At 39.5% G+C, this 19416-nt stretch overlaps 1 protein-coding gene across 7 annotated transcripts in view; it reads left to right on the forward strand.

The window, feature by feature from the left end:
* The first annotated feature begins 370 nt into the window (after positions 1–370).
* Prr14l (proline rich 14 like) overlaps positions 371–19416 on the forward strand; it is a 73873-nt gene continuing 54827 nt past the window's right edge. The window contains exons 1-3 of one of the 7 annotated variants that reach the window (XM_021719831.3): positions 371–547; positions 2467–2586; positions 9964–10101. In XM_021719831.3, the coding sequence (XP_021575506.1) occupies positions 10015–10101 (87 nt within the window). In that variant the 5' untranslated portion in view covers positions 371–547; positions 2467–2586; positions 9964–10014. The other 6 variants (XM_040292055.2, XM_021719832.3, XM_040292057.2 and 3 more) reach the window with 6 other exon arrangements.

The raw sequence follows: 19416 nt of genomic DNA on the forward strand, positions 1-19416 counted from the left end.
TGCCATTTAGATTTAGTAGTGTGATTAGAAGCAAGGGAGTGATGTGTCCTAAAACACTGATCCAGTATTAAAAGACTTCTAGAACTAATAGAGTGGAAGCAGGGAGGCCCCTAGAGTTGTAGATGTCCAGGTCAAACAAATGGTAATACAGAGCTCAAGGGTAGTAGTGGAGAGAAACACTGGGCCCTGGGGCTCAGCAGGAACCTAGCCAAAAAGGTGTGTTTCCCTTTAAGAGTGCGCCGCAGGGGCGGGGTTCATGACCGCTGCTGGTTAGCAGAGGGCGGAAGTTCCGAGGCGGGAAGAGCGCCCTTTGGAGTGCGCGCGCGCCAGGCGGGGGTGGGACTTGGGCGAATCCGCATGGCTAGCTCAGGCCCCGGATGAGGAAGTGCGGGGGAAGGGGGGAAACCATAGAGACGGAGAGGCGGTACCGGCCGGAGCGCCCACTGGCTCTCGGCTCCGTAGGCTCTAGTAGACTTGGCGGCAGCGGGGCTGCGTCTGCAGAGGCCAAGCTGGCGGGGCAAGCACCGGCCGAAGATCAGGCCTCAGGGTAAGAGGCCCGTGGTCGGAAGGCTTCGGGCATAGCCGCTCCGCCCCACAACGCCCTGCGGGAACCCTCCTTCGGGCGGTGCTGGCAAACGGGGAGCCCGGCCCCCGCCTTTCGGGGCGCTGAAGCAAGCGGAGGCTACGCTGCGGGCGGCCAAACGACCCAGAAAGAGGGAGGAGACTAGGGCCTGCGTCGCTAGGGGAAAAAGGCTTCTCTGAGTCATGGCTGCAAAGGGGGAGAGAGACTGCTTTGCAACCCAGATCGGAGGGGTTCCCCCAACTTCTCTTCTTCGAAAGGCTGACGCCCCTTGTGGGCGTACAGTCTTTCTTGGTTCTGGTCTGTTAGCGGTGGGGGACTCACTCCAGGGTGCAAGAGGGGATTCGAACATAAGGAAAGATGGGGGTAACCCCCAAATGAGAACGTTCACTCCACTTTGTCAGTGTCGTTCAGGTGAAGAGGGAAATTTTCCACTTCCCAAAAGTATTAGAAAGGGTCTACCTTCCCTGTAAGTTTAAAAAGTCTTGACTTCCCTTGTCCATTTTTCACCTTTATCCCAAGATATAGAGAGGAGGACCCTGAGTTAACTTTATGGTATCAGAAAACAGCTTTTTCTCCCCCTCCCCCAATCATGACCAGAGAGAGAGCCTTGGTTTTCTTCTTCCCTTTTAGTCTCTTAGTGTGCAGTGATCTCTTTCTCCTTTGCACAGTGAAGCTCATGGCTTTTAGGAGCTGGGGCTGTAGGTCAGTGGCAGAGCATTTGCATTGGGTTCATCACATTAAAAAAAAAAATTGAAACAAATAAAATAGAAACATGCTGACCATCTACAACTACCAAAAAAAAAAAAATCATGGCTTTTAGATCGTGATAGTTGCAAAGCCTCTCCCATCTAACATCTTTGTGACCTTGACTCATCCCTTAACTTCTCAGATCATTTCAAATTTGGGTTACTCCTTTTTTTTAACATCTAAGGGAGAATTTGTGTTAATGCTTAGTATATAGTAATTTTTTGGCAAATTGTTACTGTTAATTCGTTAAGAAAGAAAACTGGAACTGGGGACGTAGTCCAATGGTAGAATGCCTCACTGCATGCACAATGCCCTGGATTAAATCACCAGCACCAAAAAAGAAAATAAATATCTTGCCCAAAGAAGCAGGTGTTTGCATACATCTACCTCACTATCACCACCAATCAAAAGTATTCAATACCTATCCGATGGAGAGGAAGACTTTTTTTCCCCACCCCAGGATGGAGAAAGATGTATCTTCCACTCCCCTCAGATCACAATGCTCTAAATTAACAAAGAAGGCCTAGCTGAAAATAATCGGGGAAAAAAAACTTGGTTTTTTGAAACAGCTCAGTACCCACTTAGGGAGACTGATGCCAAACGTCACCCTTTCCTTTGTGCACATAATCTGTCACTTCTTCCTGAGTGATTAGACATGTCTTTTTCCATTCCCCCTACTTGCTCTAGTGTCCAAAAAAACAAAACAAAACAAAAAAACCACTTTCTCCTCACAGCCTCCCTTTCACACATCTGCCAAGAGGATGATTCTAATTTCTTTTTTGTGTGTTTTCCCAAGAAAAATTTGAGACTACTCTTTTTCCCTTATCTATCTAGTGTGGTATAAATGGTTTCTTTTCTCCTCTTCCTTTGGAAAATAGGTGAAGATCTTTCATGCAGGGAGTCGTTGTCAGTAGCAATCAGGAGCATTTTCACTGTTTGATTCTCCATGTGGAGACAGAGGGGTCCTTTTTCTGCATGCTAATAAAGGAAGGAAAAGGGAAATAGTGGTTGATGCTTTTGAGGTTTCCTGCACATCCCCTGTTGAGCTGGGCCCTATTTAGTATATGTTCGACCTTGCCTTGCTTCCAATGTGTCTTGAAATCTTGTTAAAAGATCCTCTTTCTCTCTCCCTCAAGAAGAGGCCCCTTCTTGGAATTTCCTCATGGAGGAATTGGCTACAGTGTCTGAATCTTTGGAAAATAAAGCCTCTTTCGGGAAAAGGAGTGTTGTGAACTTCTGAGGGCCTGATCATTATTGTGAGTATTGTTCCTTGACACAAGCATGACAGCCCCTGGTGTTAACAGCCCTTTTGCATTGGAATTAAAGGGAGAGGAGACCTTCAGCTCCTGGATTGTTGGGGCACATAGTTTCCTGTTATGCTCTGTGGTCCCGCTTCCCCTACTTTTTTGCTTTATTCCTATAAATTTTGTGCCTCCAGAACTTTTGTTTTGGGGAGTGGTGAATGAATAAAATATAAGTTGCCACTTTGTCAAAAATCATGAAATACTCTAATGAGAACTGCAACATTAATTCTTCAATGATATGTTTTGTATTTAATGTGGGATAAAAATTAACATTGCCGAATTAACTGAAGGCACACCAAAGAGAAGTTTTACATCTTTTCTGTGTGTAAAATGTTTTTAAATTACCTCAGATGCCCTTGAGTACCTGTGAAGAGGATTAGTCTGAGCTATGTATTACCATTGTTGATGTGTGTAGGTGTATTTTGCTGAAACAAAGAGAAATAGAAAAGTTATCTTTTAGAGTCATGAGGTTTTTAAGGGTGGCGGAACCCTTTGTGATTATTTTGTTTAATTTGTTAATTTTACATGGGAAAACAAGGCTGGGAAAGTTCACTTAACTTTCACTTAGCATAATTTACTATGTAGCTGATGAATGGAATCAGAATAGGGACCCTGGCTGCCTGATTTGGGAGACCAGCAATTAGATTACTCACCATAGTTCTTTTGCATTTGAACAAGATCAGTAGGTAATTGCTCTTAACTCAAAAAGAATTTTTCTTTCTTTTTTCTTTTTTTTAGAAGAATTTTACAGCATGCTTCATGTAAACATTAGTTAATTTGGTTTTCCCCCACAGATAAGTTTATTTCCTAATCTTACACTTTTTTTGTGTTGTGGTAAAGATGACAAGCCAGTAGCAGCTGCTAAGTGTCATTAGTAAATGGATAATTTATTTTTCTTAGACCTCAGACTAGATAATTATCTGGTATCCCCATCCAATAGGTTGATTTTTAAGTCATTAGAAAGGATTAGCTGTAAATAAATCCCTGCCTACATTTTATAAGCATGTGTTACTTTTTTTTTTTTTAACTTCCAAGTTTATTTAACACTTGAATGTAAAACCTTTGATGATTGAGGCAGAGAACTGTCAGTTGGGAAGATACCCAATAAAATAAAGGGCTGATACTAGTTTTTTATTGTTATACATTTGGGTCTTGGAAAATAATAGAGAAAACATTAACAATTTATTCCTAACTGTTTTTTAAAAAAGTAAAATTTTTTAATACAACATACATCTAAGTCATCAGTTATCTCTCCCCCAAATTAACAGTGTTAATGATTTGTGTTCATTCAAAATATTTTTCTATGTGCATATATATTTTACTAGTGAGAGTTCTGATGTTTATTTTAGTTTAGTAAAAAAAAAAAATTGCAGGCAGTTTTCTATATGGAGAGATGTTTCTACATCATCAGTTTTAATTGCTGCATTGGGTTCGTAATTTTAGTTTTGTGTGTGCTCATGAGGTACTGGGTTCTATGCTCTACTACTAGCCCTTTATTATTTTTTATTTGAAACAGGTCTCACTAAGTTGCCCAGGCTGGACTCAAACTTATGATCCTCCTGCTTTAGCCTGAGGAATTTTAGTTTTTAGTACCAAAACAGTGTTCTGCTACTGCTGTTTTGTGGTACTGCCTGTATTTTGATAGATGGTGATGTGAGAGCTAGAGAGCTGACAGTAATTTTAATCTGTACTTTAGGCTTGCATCTGAATATCACTTTGCCTCTGAGGGATCCAGCTGTTCTGTTATAGTGTTTTAGTAACTAAACTTCAGATTTGGTTTAGAAATTTTTTCGGGTATGAGAATACTGGAGATTTGCCCCAGGGCACTTTACCACTGAGTATATCCCTAGCCCTTTTAAAAAATTTTTTGAGACAGAGTCACTAAGTTACTTGAATTTGTGATCCTCCTGTCTCAACCTTTATTTTGTTGTTGTTTTTATTTGTTTGTACTAGGGATTGAACCCAGGGTTGCATCCCCAGCTCCTTTTTTAATTTTTAATTTATTTTTTAATTTTGAGACAAGGACTCACTAAATTGCTAAGGGCCTTGCTAAGTTGCTGAAGCTGTCAGTCACTAAGTTACTTGAATTTGTGATCCTCCTTCCCCAACCTCCAAAGTTGCTGTGATTGTAGGCTTTTGTCACCATGCCCCAATTGGCTTAAAAATTTGAGGACCTAGAGTTGGACTCCCAACAAAAAGGAAGGAGTGTCTACTATGCTTCCACAGCAAGTATGCCTAATTATTTTACAGGTTGAAAATTCTTAAAATTCGATACAAATGAGTATCAGGAGATGACAATTTTATGATATTTGTGTCTTTAAAACTTTAAGTTCTGTTTTAGCCAGTACCCATTTACAGTATAGATGCAGGCATAAGAAAGGTAAAGGCACTGTTTTCCTTGAGGAACGTTTTGTATCATTTTTATGTGATTATCAGTATTCATTCTTTTCGGTAATAATCTGTTTAGAAAGCTGAGCATGGTGGCATACACCTGTAATCCCAGTGACATGGGAGGCTGTGGCAGGAGGATTCAAAGTTTGAGGCCAGCTTCAGCAATTTAGCAAGGCCCTAAGCAACTTAGTGAGACCGTGTGTGTGTGTGTGTGTGTGTGTGTGTGTGTGTGTGTGTTAGTATATATATATATGTGTGTGTGTGTTTAGTAAATATGTAGTTGTGCGTGACTTTATGTGGCGTGACCTTTGGAAGAAAATCTTGAAGTAGTACTTGGGGATTAGAAACCAGTAGGGTTTAGCCAGGCAGAGTGGCGCATACCTGTAATCCCAGCAGCTCAAGAAGCTGAGACAGGAGATTCACAAGTTCAAAGCCAGCCTCAGCAAAAGCAAGACATTAAGCAGCTCAGTGAGACTGTCTCTAAATAAAATACAAAATAGGGCTGAGGATGGGACTCAGTGGTCAAGGGTCCCTGAGTTCAATCCTTAATACCAAGAAAAAAAAGAAAAAAAGAAAGCTGTAGAGTTTATTAGAGACACTATAGAAGTTGAAGCCATAGTTTGTGTTACACTAGTTGTGTAAAAAAATTTGTGTCTGAGCTCTAGAAAAGTGATACTGATGTTGAGAGGCAATTGTAGGGGCTGGTGTGTAGCTCAGTGATGGAGCACCTGCTTAGCATGAACAAAGCCCTTGGTTGAATAGGGTGGGGGAGGAAACAAGGAAGGAGAGACCACGTAATATACTGAGGGCATCTTATTCATCTTTGTTTCTTGCAGCTGTTTGCATGTAGAAAGACTCAATTATTCTTTTGATTAAACGGGCTCTATTATAGACATGTGGGGGGGGGTGTGGGTTCTATCCTTCGCAAGTGAAATGTAGGTCAGGAATTGAGAGTTGGCGGATTGGGGGTGGGGCATTTTCTTTATCTTTTTTTTTTCCCCCATGCAGTTTTAGGGATCCAAGTCAGGATCTTACGTGCTCTGCATGTGCTCTACGTTGAGATTATAATCCTAGCTTTTTATTTTTTCCCTCCAGTGCTGGAGATGAAACCCAGAGCCTCCTGCATACTAGGCAATCACTCTACCACCATACTATATCCCAAACCCTTTTATATTTAAGTCAAAGTAGCCAAGACTTGAATTTGTAACCCTCCTGCCCCAGCCTCCCAAGATGCTGGAATTATAGGCATGCGCCACCATGTCCAGCATCCCCATCTGTTCTTTTAAAAATCAGTTTTATTAAAAAATAATTCAGGGCTGGGGATGTGGCTCGAGTGGTAGCGCGCTCGCCTGGCATGCGTGCGGCCCGGGTTCGATCCTCAGCACCATACAAAAAACAAAAGATGTTGTGTCTGCCTAAAAAATAAATAAAAATTTTCTTTCTCTCTCTCTCTAAAAAAAAAAAAAAAAAAAAAAAAATTCACAGCTGGAGTGATTACACCTGTAATCCCAGAGACTGAGACAGGAGGATTGCAAGTTCAAAGCCAGACAGCCTTATCAATGGTGAGGCACTAAGCAACTCGGTGAGACCCTGTCTCTAAATAAAATGCAACACAGGGCTGGGGATGTGGCTAAATGGTTGAGTGCATCTGAGTTCAATCCACAGTATCAAAATATATATATATATGTGTGTGTGTGTGTGTGTGTGTGTCACATGAGCTGGGATGTAGCTTTCATAGGCCTCAGGTTAAATCCCCAGCAGTGTCCCCCCCCCCCAAAAAAAAAGATAATTTACATATCATAGAATTTACCAATTTAAATTATACAAATGAGTAGTTTTTAGTATAATCACCTTTTTCAATTTTAAACATTTTTATTACTTTAAAAAAAGAAAGTGTCCATTAGCTGTCAGTCCCTAGTTATCCAACACTCCCAGCTGTAAGCAACCATCAGTCTATTTTGTCTTTATAAATTATATATCCTTTTTTGTGTGTGCATGTGGTGCTGGACATCAAAACTAGGGCCTCCTTCATGCTAAGGAAGCCCTGTACCACTGAACTAAATACCTAGCCCTACCTTTTTCCATTCTTGACATTTTATATAAATGGGATTCTATAACATGTGGTTCTTTATGTTTATTTCAATTATCATAGTGTTTTCAAAGTTTATTTGTGTTCTAAACTGAATTAATTCTGCAACCCCACCCCCAACCCCAGTACTGGGGGAATGGAGTGCTTTACCATTGAGTTAAAACTCCCCCACCCTTATCTATCTATCTATTTATTTTTGGTACCAGGTATTGAACTTGGGCACTCAACCATTGAGCTATTGAGCCATATCTTCAGCCCTGTTTTGTATTTTATTTAGAGACAGGGTCTCACTGATTTGCTTAGCTCCTCACCATTGCTGAGGCTGGTTTTGAACTCCTGATCCTCCTGCCTCAGCTTCCTGAACTACTCGGATTACAAGTGCATGGCAACACACCCAGTTTGAGATTGTTTTGAGGCAGGGTCTGTCTTTCTGAATTGCTGAGGTTGGCCTTAAATTTGAGCTCCTACAGCTTCTGCCTCTGGTATAGCTGGGATTATAGGCATGTACCAACACACCCTTGTGGGCATGTGCTTTTCATTTGTTTTTTTTTTTTTTTTTTTTTTTTTGTGGTAATGGGGATTGAATCCAGGGTCACTCTACGTATATCCCCAGCCATTTTAAAAAATTTATTTATTTTTGAATAGGCTGTTGCCTACAGAGGCCTGAAACTTGTCATCCTTCTGCCTTAGCCTCCCAAGTGGGAGGCTACAGAAATGAGCCCATAATTCTGCCTGGCTGACAAACTTGAGCTTCACAGTATCCTCTCCTGCAATTATTCTTGCAATCTGTATGTAGTCTGACATCCAAAAATTAGATTGGGTATGTTGTTGGGGAAAGGAAGCTGAACCAAGTTAAATTTGGGCACTTCCTGCTTATTTTGACATCAAATAATAATTCCATTTTATCTCTACTAATTCTCCTTATCCCAACATAAATGACCTAATATCTGAAGTGCCCCCAGAAATATCCAGGTGGTAGATTAAAAGGGGAAAATCTTAACTCTAAAAGGGATAATTTTTTTTTTATATTTATTGTTTTTTTTTAGTTTTTGGCGGACACAACATCTTTATTTGTATGTGGTGCTGAGGATTGAACCCGGGCCGCACGCATGCCAGGCGAGCGCGCTACCGCTTGAGCCATATCCCCAGCCCCTAAAAGGGATAAATTTATCACAGCACGTTGAAAGTCTTTCACATGGAGAATCTCATTTGATTCTTTTTTTATAATTAATTTATTTATTCTAATTAGTTCATTTGATTCTTGCTGTACTTCTTTACACAAGTTTGTGTGCTAATTTTTTGTATTCAAAATACATATCTTTTTTATCAGCCCTCCTGCATTACCTAAATTTCATGGACTGGCAATCTGATTTCTTTATAATTTCTAGTGTTTGAATTAGTAATGTAGCTTTATGTCATTTTGCCTGTGGGGAGGGTTCCTTAACACTTATATTCTCCTTCCTTTAGTTTAGGGTTAGGAAAAGCATCAAGAATCAAAGTGTGGCTGGGGTTGTGACTCAGTGGTACAGCGCTTGCCTGGCATGTGTGAGACACTGGGTTTGATTCTCAGCACCACATACAAATAAATAAAAAGAAAGAAAGAATCCAAGTATCTTATTTAGTGAACCAATTTCTGCCTCAGTCAAGTCAAAGTGGATTTTGGTGGGGTGGTGCTGGGGATTGAGCCCAGGGCCTTCTACATGCGAGGCAAGTACTCTACCAACTGAACTATATCCCCAGCCCCATTCAAAGTGGATTTTGTTGTAAAAACTGCATATTGTGGCTGAACTAAAATTTATGGGCTGGGAAATTCTGAATATGTTTGTATATGTGTGTGTGTTGACTCTTTTTGTAATATAGTATAATATAGTATTGTGAATTGCTTAGGTATACATATTTCAGCAAATTACCTATGTTTCTAGCATCCAAAGCAAAAAATGATAAAAGCCAAAAAGGATCTAGCTCACACTTGTGAGCTTAGCTACTACAGAGACTAAGGCAGGAGGATGGCAAATTTGAGGCTAGCCTTGGCAGTTTAGCAAGACTTTTTCTCAAAAGTAAAAACAGCTGGCGGTATAGCTCAGCGGTAGAGCACTTGCCCAGGGACTGGGTTAGGAGTATCTTGTGCTAGCCTACTAAATACAGCTCAAGTATGTAACAAGCAGTAAAGGAAAATAGTTCCATTTTCCTTGTATTGTCTTTCAAAGAAAAGAGTTTCATGCTCATCAGAGTCCTTCAGAATACCTACAACATAAAAAAAAGAGTACCTACAATGTATCATACTTCTATTCTGACAGTGGGAATATATCAATGAACAAAATGAGTGAGATTCATGCCCTGAAAACAGGTATAAAACCATACTGTCTTTCTTTTTTAGAGGCAAGCTCTCTACCATTGAGCAACATTCTTAGTTCTTTGTTGTAGTTGTTTGAGGCTGGATGTCACTAAGTTTCCCAAGCTGACTTCAACCTTGAGATTTTCATATTTCAGCCTCTTGGGTAACTGGGATTACAGGCAGTGCCACCATGATTGACAAAAAAAAAAAAAAAAAAAAATTATTTTGTAAATTGTATCAATATTATTCTTAGATGCATAAACATGTCTTATTTTCAGGTACACTTGTGGGCCCTTCAGATTTAAATTGATAATTATTGAAAAGTCAGTATTTGAATTAGGATTAGACAGGTGCCTATTAAAAGTTAAGGTATGTGTTTTTCCACAAATTTGGTGTCAGATAATGCTGGCATTTGAAGTAGAATTTATTTTTCTTATTTTAGCCAATATGAACTGAGTCAGCTTCTACCCTATCAAGGTTTTAAACTTGTATCCTTTCCTTTGATTTATGTCAGGGTGAACTGTTTGATGTAAAAGACTTCACTCCATAATCTACATCTGCCCTAATGCTGTCATCCGGAGTAGAGACTCAGCCAGTTCCACTTGATTCCTCCATGTCTGCCGTGGTACAGGAATTATACTCTGAACTCCCAGTAAGTGTCTCCAAAGAGCTTCATGCACACCCTGAGCCAAGTGTGAATCCAGATGTAAAGCTTGGAGCTTCTAGCTCTTTTATAAGTTAGAGTAGAATATTGCCCTTGAAGCTTCACAGGACTCATGCAGAAAGTTATCAAGAAACCTGTAAGACCTTGGATCATGGGGGTGAGCTTGGGTGGTGTGGTTTGGTAGACCCCAAAGCAGGAGATTCTGTGGCTTCTGGGATCTTGCATAGGGAAGAGAAAGCCAAGAGTATGGAGCTAAAGGTCTTCAGAGATCAAGGGAACCAAGTGGAAATTATGAGAGAGACCTGTGAGGGAGCAAAGGAAGACCTATACAAACATTCCACATCTGCTGAAGAAAATATTAGCACAAGTCAGGTAAGAAATGACATCTTGATCAGATGAGTTGACTATGAATGACATCTTTGCAGAGTACCATTTCTCAGATTATGACTTATCCTTGAAACATTTCTAGAATATTAATTGATATTAACTTTCTTGTGATGATATTGAAAAAAAATTTTTGTCACATGAGACACTTAGTCAAAAAAGAGTGACTCTTGTGTAAAGCAACCATTGTATACTGTATATCATAGCCATTGTATATGGAATGTTGAGTCCCTGAAAATCCTGTGATGTTAAAAAAATGAAGTATAGCTACTGGACACAGTTGCATACACTTGTAATCTCAGCTACTTGGAGGAGGATCAAAAGGTTGAGGCCAGCCTGGGCAACTTAGTAAGACCCTGTCTCAAAATTTAAAGGGGCAGGGGGAGTGGGTTGGGGATATAGGTCACTGGTTGAGCACTTTGGGTTCAATCACTGGTTCTTTCATGGGGAGGGCATTGGAAAGACAATTCTTCATTTAATACATAATGAAAAGTTGACTCATTACTTGATAGGAATGGTCATATGTGGGAGACCAACCTTACACGTAACTGAGTCACACTCCTCTGCTTGGTGCTGAGGCGTTCAGTCACAGAAATGTGGCAGAACTTTCCCCACCCTTCTTGGGTTCGAGGGTCGGTGTCTCATGCATGGCTGTGTCTTGCTACAGCCCCTGCTCACCTGTTCCTTTGTAATATAACCCCTTGCCCTGTTTAGGATAGAATCTTCCATGGAAGTGCCTTGTATGTGTCCCCTTCTCTTACTGTGCCCTTGGGTGTGGCCTACCCAGGTGTCAGTCAACTGTCGACAGTGGACATCATGAAGATAGACTCAGCCCCTGAAACCTGACCCCTTGCCTCATTTGAATAGCTTCTCCTCAGTAAAAGGGCTCAGCGCATGCTCTTGCTCACTTTCTTCCTGCGGCGGACCCTTAAGGTCAGAGGAGTCGTTACAGCAACCCCAAAGAAAAAGGTATTTGTGTCACTTGTGTGGTTATTTTGTGCAGACCAGTCAGCCCAGTTCAACTGGAGTAAACCCTGAGCCTTTTAGTCTCGAGAACAGAAACCTGGCAGTCATACTGACTGATCAGCCTGTCTTCTCCCTGTAGGAAGCCTGCATGGGAAATCAAATTTCTGTGAGCTTGAAATTTGAATAGAATGTTTAGTTAAATGAGATGATGGTTAGTGAGATGTGGAATGTGATGGACTGAGATTCCTGAAGAAATATACATGCCACGTGCACTAGAAAACTTTTTTTTGCTGCGCCCCCCCCCCCACCCCAGTACTGGGACTGAACTCAAGGGTGCTCTACCTCTGAGCTACATTGCCAGCCCTTTTTATTTTTTGAGACAGTGCCTTGCTAAGTTTCTAAGATTGGCCTCAAATTTGGGATCATCCCATGTCATCCTTCAGAGCAGCTGGGATTACAGATGTGCCACCATATCCCACCTAGAAAACTTATCTCACCTATGAATGGTGTGATAAACCAGGAATCAGCAAACTTTCTCAAAATTTTTTTTTTTTTAGTTGGCAGTGCTGGAAATTGGGCCCACAACCTCTTCCACACTAAGCAAGTACTGTACCACTCAGCTATATCCCCAACCCCAGCAAACTAATCACCTGTTGTAACATTAAAGCAGGTGTACACACTGTGCAAATGAATGAGTATGGCTGTATCCCAATGAAACTTTTTGATTTCTGTATTTTACTGAATAATTGTCAAAGATTTATGCCAAATTTTATTGTAAGAAAGTTGGGTGCAATCATTATGTGAAGCTTTTTTGTCATTGTTAAACAGTGTACTTAAAAATCATTTATTACTAAACTGTCATTGGTGCAAAACTAGTATGCATAGAATAGTTGTGAATATATGTTAATGTGGTGGGAACAATTATATGGTAAAATATGTTTTTTGTTTGTGCCATCACACCCAACAACAACAACCTCTTCCTCCTCCTCCTCCTCCTCTTGCTCCCCCTCCTCCTCTTCTTCTTTTAGCTGTAGATGGACACAATACCTTTATTTCTTTATTTCTTGTTTATTTATTTATTTATATGGTGCTAAGGATCAAACCCAGTGTTTCACATGCCCTAGATAAGCAGTCTATCACTGAGCCACAACCCTAGCCCAGCCACACCCAACTTCTAATAAAATTATAAACATAAGTGCAGACCTGAGGGCTCTAGTTTGCTGACCCCTGCTATAAAACCATTACTAAATTAAGTCTAGCATCCTTGGCTAGACTCTATTTCCCAACTGATAAATGCATTATTTCTTTGCACAGGTTATAGGGAAATTAATTATTGTTAGGTATAGTTTATACATTGGCTGTAATTAGTCACAAATGAAGTATTATATATTATTTCTTGATGTGATGGTCTGAGTTTAACAAAAAATGTGTTTTTTTGTTTGTTTTTATGAATTACTAAGAATTGAACCCAGAGGTATTCTACCTCTTAGCTACATTCCCATCCCTTTATTTTTTTAATGAGTTTGTATATATATACATTTTTTTTTAAGTTGTAGGTGGACACAATACCTTTATTTTTATGTGGTGCTGAGGATCAAACCCAGTGCCTCATGTGGCCAGGCAAGTACTCCCATCACTCAACTCCAGTCCCAGCCCCTCAGCCCTTTATTAAGTTGCCCAAGATGACTTCAAACTTGACTTAGCCTCCCAAGTCACTTTGTTCCACCACATCTGAAAGTAAGTGTTTCTTAATGTAATATTTGATAAAGAGTAAAAATATGTGTAATTAAATTATGACATACGATGAACTCAAAACATGCATGCTTGTATGTGTATATGTCTATACACATAAAGTGAGCACAGTGGCTTGTGACTGAAATTCCAGCTACATAATTAGGAAGCTAAGGCAGGAGGATCTCAAGTTTGAGTCCATCCTGGGCAATTTACAAAGACCTTGTCTCAGAATAAAAAATGTAAAACTAGGGTTGAGGATGTAGCTCAGTAGTTTTGTGTGTCCATCTAGCATGTGGTAGGGCCTCAGTTCAGTCCCCAGTATTGCAAAATGCATATACATGTTTATATATAGTTCACCCAAACCTAAGAACTAGATTTTTTTTTTTTTAGTTTTCGGTGGACACAACATCTTTATTTTATTTGTATGTGGTGCTGAGGATCGAACCCAGCGCCCCACGCATGCCAGGCGAACGCGTTACCACTTAAGCCACATCCCCAGCTCTCTATTCTTTTTTCAAATCTTTCCCTTTCTCCTAACTCTATCAAAGGTAAATATTTTTTTAATATTTATTTTTTAGTTATAGGAGGACATAATATCTTTATTTTTTTTTTTAATGTGGCTGAGGATCAAACCCAGTGCCTCACACATGGTAGATAAGTGCTCTGTCTCTGAGCCACAACCCCAACCCAACTATTTTGAATTATATAAAGCAAAATGAAATTTAATAGCTATAAATGTAAGATTTTCAATTTAGTTTCTAAAAGTGGGCTTCATACGTGAAAATATTTATGTGGGAAATAGAAAACCTACAGTTTTATTTTTTATTTATTTATTTTTTAATTCTAATTTTTTTTTTTAGAGAGAGAGAGAAGATTTTTTAAAATATTTATTTATTTATTAGTTTTCGGCGGACACAACATCTTTGTTTGTATGTGGTGCTGAGGATCGAACCCGGGCCGCAAGCGTGCTAGGCGAGCGCACTACCGCTTGAGCCACATCCCCAGCCCCCAAAACCTACAGTTTTAGCAGTTCAATTAGAATTGACTTCTTGGGGGCAGAGGGCTTAGCCCAATTGTAGAGTGCCCTGGATTAAAGCCCTAGCACCACAAAAAAAAAAAAAAAAAAAAAAAGAAGAAGAAGAAGAAAAAGAAGAAGAAGAAAAATAAAGGAAATAGATTAACTTTGTGATCATTAACATAAATGTACTATCTGAACTGAGAAGCTAGTGGTTTTGCTATGTTTTGCTGGTTAGACCACAACTGGAGTGTCATTCTCTACTCTTAGAGTCATGTATGAAAGATAAATAGGAAACCAGAAATGTCTTTGGGGATAAGAATTCACACTTAAGGCATGTGGTGACACATGCCTTGTAATCCCAGTGGCTCAGTAGGCTGAGGCAGGAAGATCTCAAGTTAGAGATCAGCCTCATCAATTTAGTAAGGCCCTAAGTCTCACTTGGTGAGACCCTAACTCAAAATTAAAATATACAAAGGGCTAGGAATGTAACTCAGTGTTCAATGAGAAAACTTGAGCTGGGGGTAGTTGCTCATGCCTGTTTTCCCAATAACTTGGGAGGCTGAGGCAGAAGAATTGCAAGTTCAAAGCCAGCTTCTGCAATTTAGGGAGACCTCATCTCAAAGAAAAAAGTAAAGGACCAGGCTCGGGCTGTAACTCAGTGATAGAGTGCTTGCCTAGCATGTGTGAGACACTGGGTTCAATCCTCACCACTACATAAAAATAAACAAATAAAATAAAGGCATTCCATCCATCTACAACTACAAAAAATAAATAAGTAAAGGATCAAAAATTCTGTCCATCTACGACTACAATAAATAAATAAATAAATAACCAAAAATGTAGTTCACAGGTGGAGCACAATCCCCAGTACCACAATAAATAAATTAATAAAAGGGATAATCCTTCCACTTTTTATGTTTATAGTCAGGATTAAAGATGAGGAAGGCTCCTTGTGGCTAGAATTTGATTGGCATTCAATCACATTCCACATTCAGGCTAGATTGCTGGGTATCTGATTTATGAAAGTAAATAGTCAAGAGAATTGGGAGAAGCTTTCAAGAATTTGAAGGGTTGTTCAACTTACATGGACCTATCAGACACAGTTCAACTCAGTGGATGACATGGGGCAATAGTAGCTCCTAATCATGCTCAAGTTACAGGTCCTTTCAGAAAACTAAACACTGCAGACCTCAGAAAAGCAGATGTACCATTTGCGTACTACTTCAGAAGGTTTGCAAATCCAAAAGTATTTGACCTCAAGATAAGAACTCTGGCTAGATTGGCAAAGAACCATTTAGTCAAAAGACAACTGAAAAATTAAGAGAACATATTTGCAGCCAAGCTTGGCGGCACATACCTGTAATCCCAGTGGATTGGGAGGCTGAGGCAGGAGGACCCTGAATTCAAAGCCAGCCTCAGCAACTTAGTGAGGCCCTGTCTAAATAAAATGTAAAAGGGGGCTAGGGATGTGACTCAGTGGTTAAGCATCCCTTTGTTCAATCCCAAGTACAAAAAATAAAAACAAAACAGGGAACATATTTGCACCATGTATCACAGATAAATATATTTCTAATATATAGAGACTTCTTGACTTGAGGAATGAAGAAACAAAACCCAATTAAAAATGGGAATTTGGGGGGCTGGGATTGTTGCTCAGTGGTGAGTGCTTGCCTAGCATGTGTGAGGCACTGAGTTCAATTCTCAGCACCACATATAAATAAGTAAAGGTCCATCAACAACTAATAAAATATTAAAAAAAAAATGGGAAATCGGGGCTGGGGCTGGGGCTCAGTGGTAGAGCACTTGCCTAGCATGTGAGGCCATCAGTTTGGTCCCCAGCACTGCTTTTAAAAAAAGAAAAGAAACAAAAATAGGGGAAAGATTCACTATATACATGTGGTACTTAAATAAATGAAGAGATGATCAGATGATTTCTCATAACTAGAGAAATGCAAAGATAACCAACCTAAGCTTCTATTTTTTATCTTACAAAGAAGTATGACAGCACATTTTGGTTAAGAAGGCTATAAGGAAATATTCTCATATCTTATTGGTGGGAATGAAAACTGATACACTCTTTCTGAAAAGGAATCTGGCGGTACTTAACAAAACTAAGTATACCCCCAATCTCTTGACACACATTCTCTTTTCTAGTAATCTACCCTTGAAGGAACATCTTCAACATGAAATACACACACACGCCCGCGCACACACACATACAAGGTTATCCTTTAGTTGATAATTGCAAGGAAATAACCTCAATGTTCATACGTAGGAGAAAGGCTGAATAAACTGGTTTGTGGTTTATCGTTACATGGAGTATTGTGCAGCTGTATTAAAGAGTGAAGAGGATCTCTATGTACTACTTCAAGATATCAGAACTGCAAAAACTTCTAGGTTTTGCAGTTCTCTAGAACTCACAGGACTCAAAGGCATTTAGTCATACTCATAGTTAAGGTGTGCTTTTATTATTCTTGTTCAACCTAAGGTACTTTGCCAAGCTACATCCCAGCTCCCCTGCCTCTTTTTATTTATATATACATACTTGTGTGTGTGTGAGTGTATTTAGTTGTAGATGAACAGACAATATCTTTATTTAACTATTTTTATGTGGTGCTGAGGACCAAACCCAGTGCATCCTGTGTGCTAGGCAAGCACTATACCACTGAGCTACAATGCCAGCCCCTCGACCCTTTTTACTTTTTATTTTGAGACAGAATCTTGCTAAATTTCCCAGACTAGTCTCAAACTTGTGATCTTCCTGCCTCTGTCTCTTGAATAGCTAAGGTTTAGTGTAATGAAAGGATATAAAGAAATCAGCAAAGGGAGAAGGGGCATGGAAGGAAGTCCAGAAGAAATCAAGTGCAAGCTTCCAGGAGCCTTCTTCTAGTGGAGTCACACACACTTAAAGTCCTCCAGGAACAAATTGTGTCAAAACATGTAAAATGTTTGCCTTGGAAGTTTAATGCCCAGGGTATTAAACCTGGGGGCCTGGTAATGTGGGCCTCATCTGCCTGGCACATGTAAAATTCCAGATATCCAGAAGGAAGACAGGTATTTAGCAAAAATTAATTATTGTACAGGTACAATTGAGCTACTCTTATTTATGTATTTATATATGTATTTATTGTGGTACTGGGGATTTGACCTGGGGCACTCTACTGCTGAGTTACATCCCCAGCCCTTTTTATTTTTTGAGACAGATTCTCACTAAATTTCCAAAGCTGGCCTTGAATTTTCAATCCTCCTGCCTCAGCCTTCCAAATTGTTGGAATTACAAGCATGCACCACCATACCTAGCCGATCCACTCTTTTCATTTAGGGAATAGTGAGCTGATATCTAGTTCTTAGATGTTAGCCAAGGCATATCCTTTCTAAGGATAGCAATCAGGCCTGAAACATTTGCTTTTTTCTGGGAACTAGTATGTACTTTTGAAAGAAAAATGCAAAATGAAATGAGTAGATCCTCCTTTTTATGCAAGGAAGAAGATGAGCCAGTGGTATAGGCCTATAATCCCAGCTACTCAGGAGGGCGAGGCAGGAGGATCACTAGTTCAAGGCCACTCTGTTTCAAAGTTTTTTAAAAAAGGGACTATGATGTAGTTCAATGGTAGAATAACTATCCCTGGGCTCAAACCCTAGTACCCAAAGGAGGGAGGGGAAATAAGCACACATAGGTATCTGCTCATTGGTATATAATACAAACACATCTATATAGAAAGGATAAACCAGAAACTAATATTATGTTTTCTTCTTTTTTTTTAATGCAGTATCATGGATTGAATCCAAGGACACTTTTCCCTGAGCTGTAGCCCCAGCTCTTTTTAGTTTTTTATTCTGAGACAGGGTCTCACTAAGTTGCCAGGTCTGGCCTTGAACTTGCTGTCCTTCTGAGTTGCTGGGCGTTTCTGCCAACTTTTTTTTTTTTTTTTAAACAGAGCTATATTTTTAAATATTTATTTATTTATTTGTAGTTGTAGTTGGACACAATACCTTTATTTCACTTACTTATTTTTATGTGGTGCTGAAGATTGAATCCAGGGTCTCACATGTACGAGGCGAGTGCTCTACTGCTGAGCCACATCCCCAGTCCCCTACCAACTTTTTTTTTTTTTTTTTTTTTTTAAGGTTTGCTTATAAGGAGTGAGTGGGAGCAGGGTGGAAAGAATGGGGCAATGAGAATGTAATAGAAGGAGTGGAAGATAGGGACACTTCTGTAATGACACTTTTGTATAGTTGTGACTTTATACTTGAAAATTAAGTAACTAGACAACTACAGTGTGAAGAGACAACTCAAAATCAGATACAAACTGTAAGAAATAAATCCAACCATATTACAAACAAATAACAAAGCCACACTGGGAAAGGGAACATAACCCAAATAACTATGGAAAACAGTATTACAAAGCCCAGTGTAGGATAGCTATAGATCCCTGTAGTGTTGAGTTTGAATTGAAGTTATCGGTAAGAACTTAGGGTTAGTTATTAATATGTAAAGAGAATTACAGAAATATGTGGTTGCTTAAGATAGGGCCTAGAAGCAGTGATGCCTCATTACAGTGAACACACTTTTGTAGGTCTTGGATTGAAGGTGGGGGATGCTACTGGGGATTGAAGTTCCCAGGAGAACTTAGCCACTGAACCACATCTCCAGCCCTCAGTTCATAAAAATCATAATTAAAGGGAGAAAAATCTTAGAGAATTCCAATTAATAAATAGAAGGAATGATGGCAATAGAAAATCACCATATGGGCTAGGGTTCTGGCTCAGCGGTAGTGCTTGCCTAGCACATGCAAGGCCCTGGTTTGATCCTCAGCACCACATTAAAATAAATAAGTAAAATAAAGATATTATGTCCAACTACAATTGAGAAATAAATATTAAAAAGAAAATGAAAATCACCATATGATAACCATCACAGTAGTAAAATTACCTCAAGCAAAAAAATCACCAATGAATGTTAAAACTAATGGCTAAGGCTGGAATTGTGGCTCAGTGGTAGAGCTCTTACCTAGCGCATGTGAGGCCCTGGGTTCAATCCTCAGCACCATATAAAAATAAACAAGTAAAATAAAGGTATTGAGTCCAACTACAACTAAAAAATAAGTATTTTTTAAAAAACTATTGGCTAAAAGTTTGAGAAATAGAAATATTTATGTAGTTTCAAAGTATCTGCCCACAAGATACTTATTAACTACAAA

This window comes from Ictidomys tridecemlineatus, chromosome 2, assembly GCF_052094955.1.
Source record: "Ictidomys tridecemlineatus isolate mIctTri1 chromosome 2, mIctTri1.hap1, whole genome shotgun sequence".
Taxonomy (NCBI): Eukaryota; Metazoa; Chordata; class Mammalia; order Rodentia; family Sciuridae; genus Ictidomys; species Ictidomys tridecemlineatus.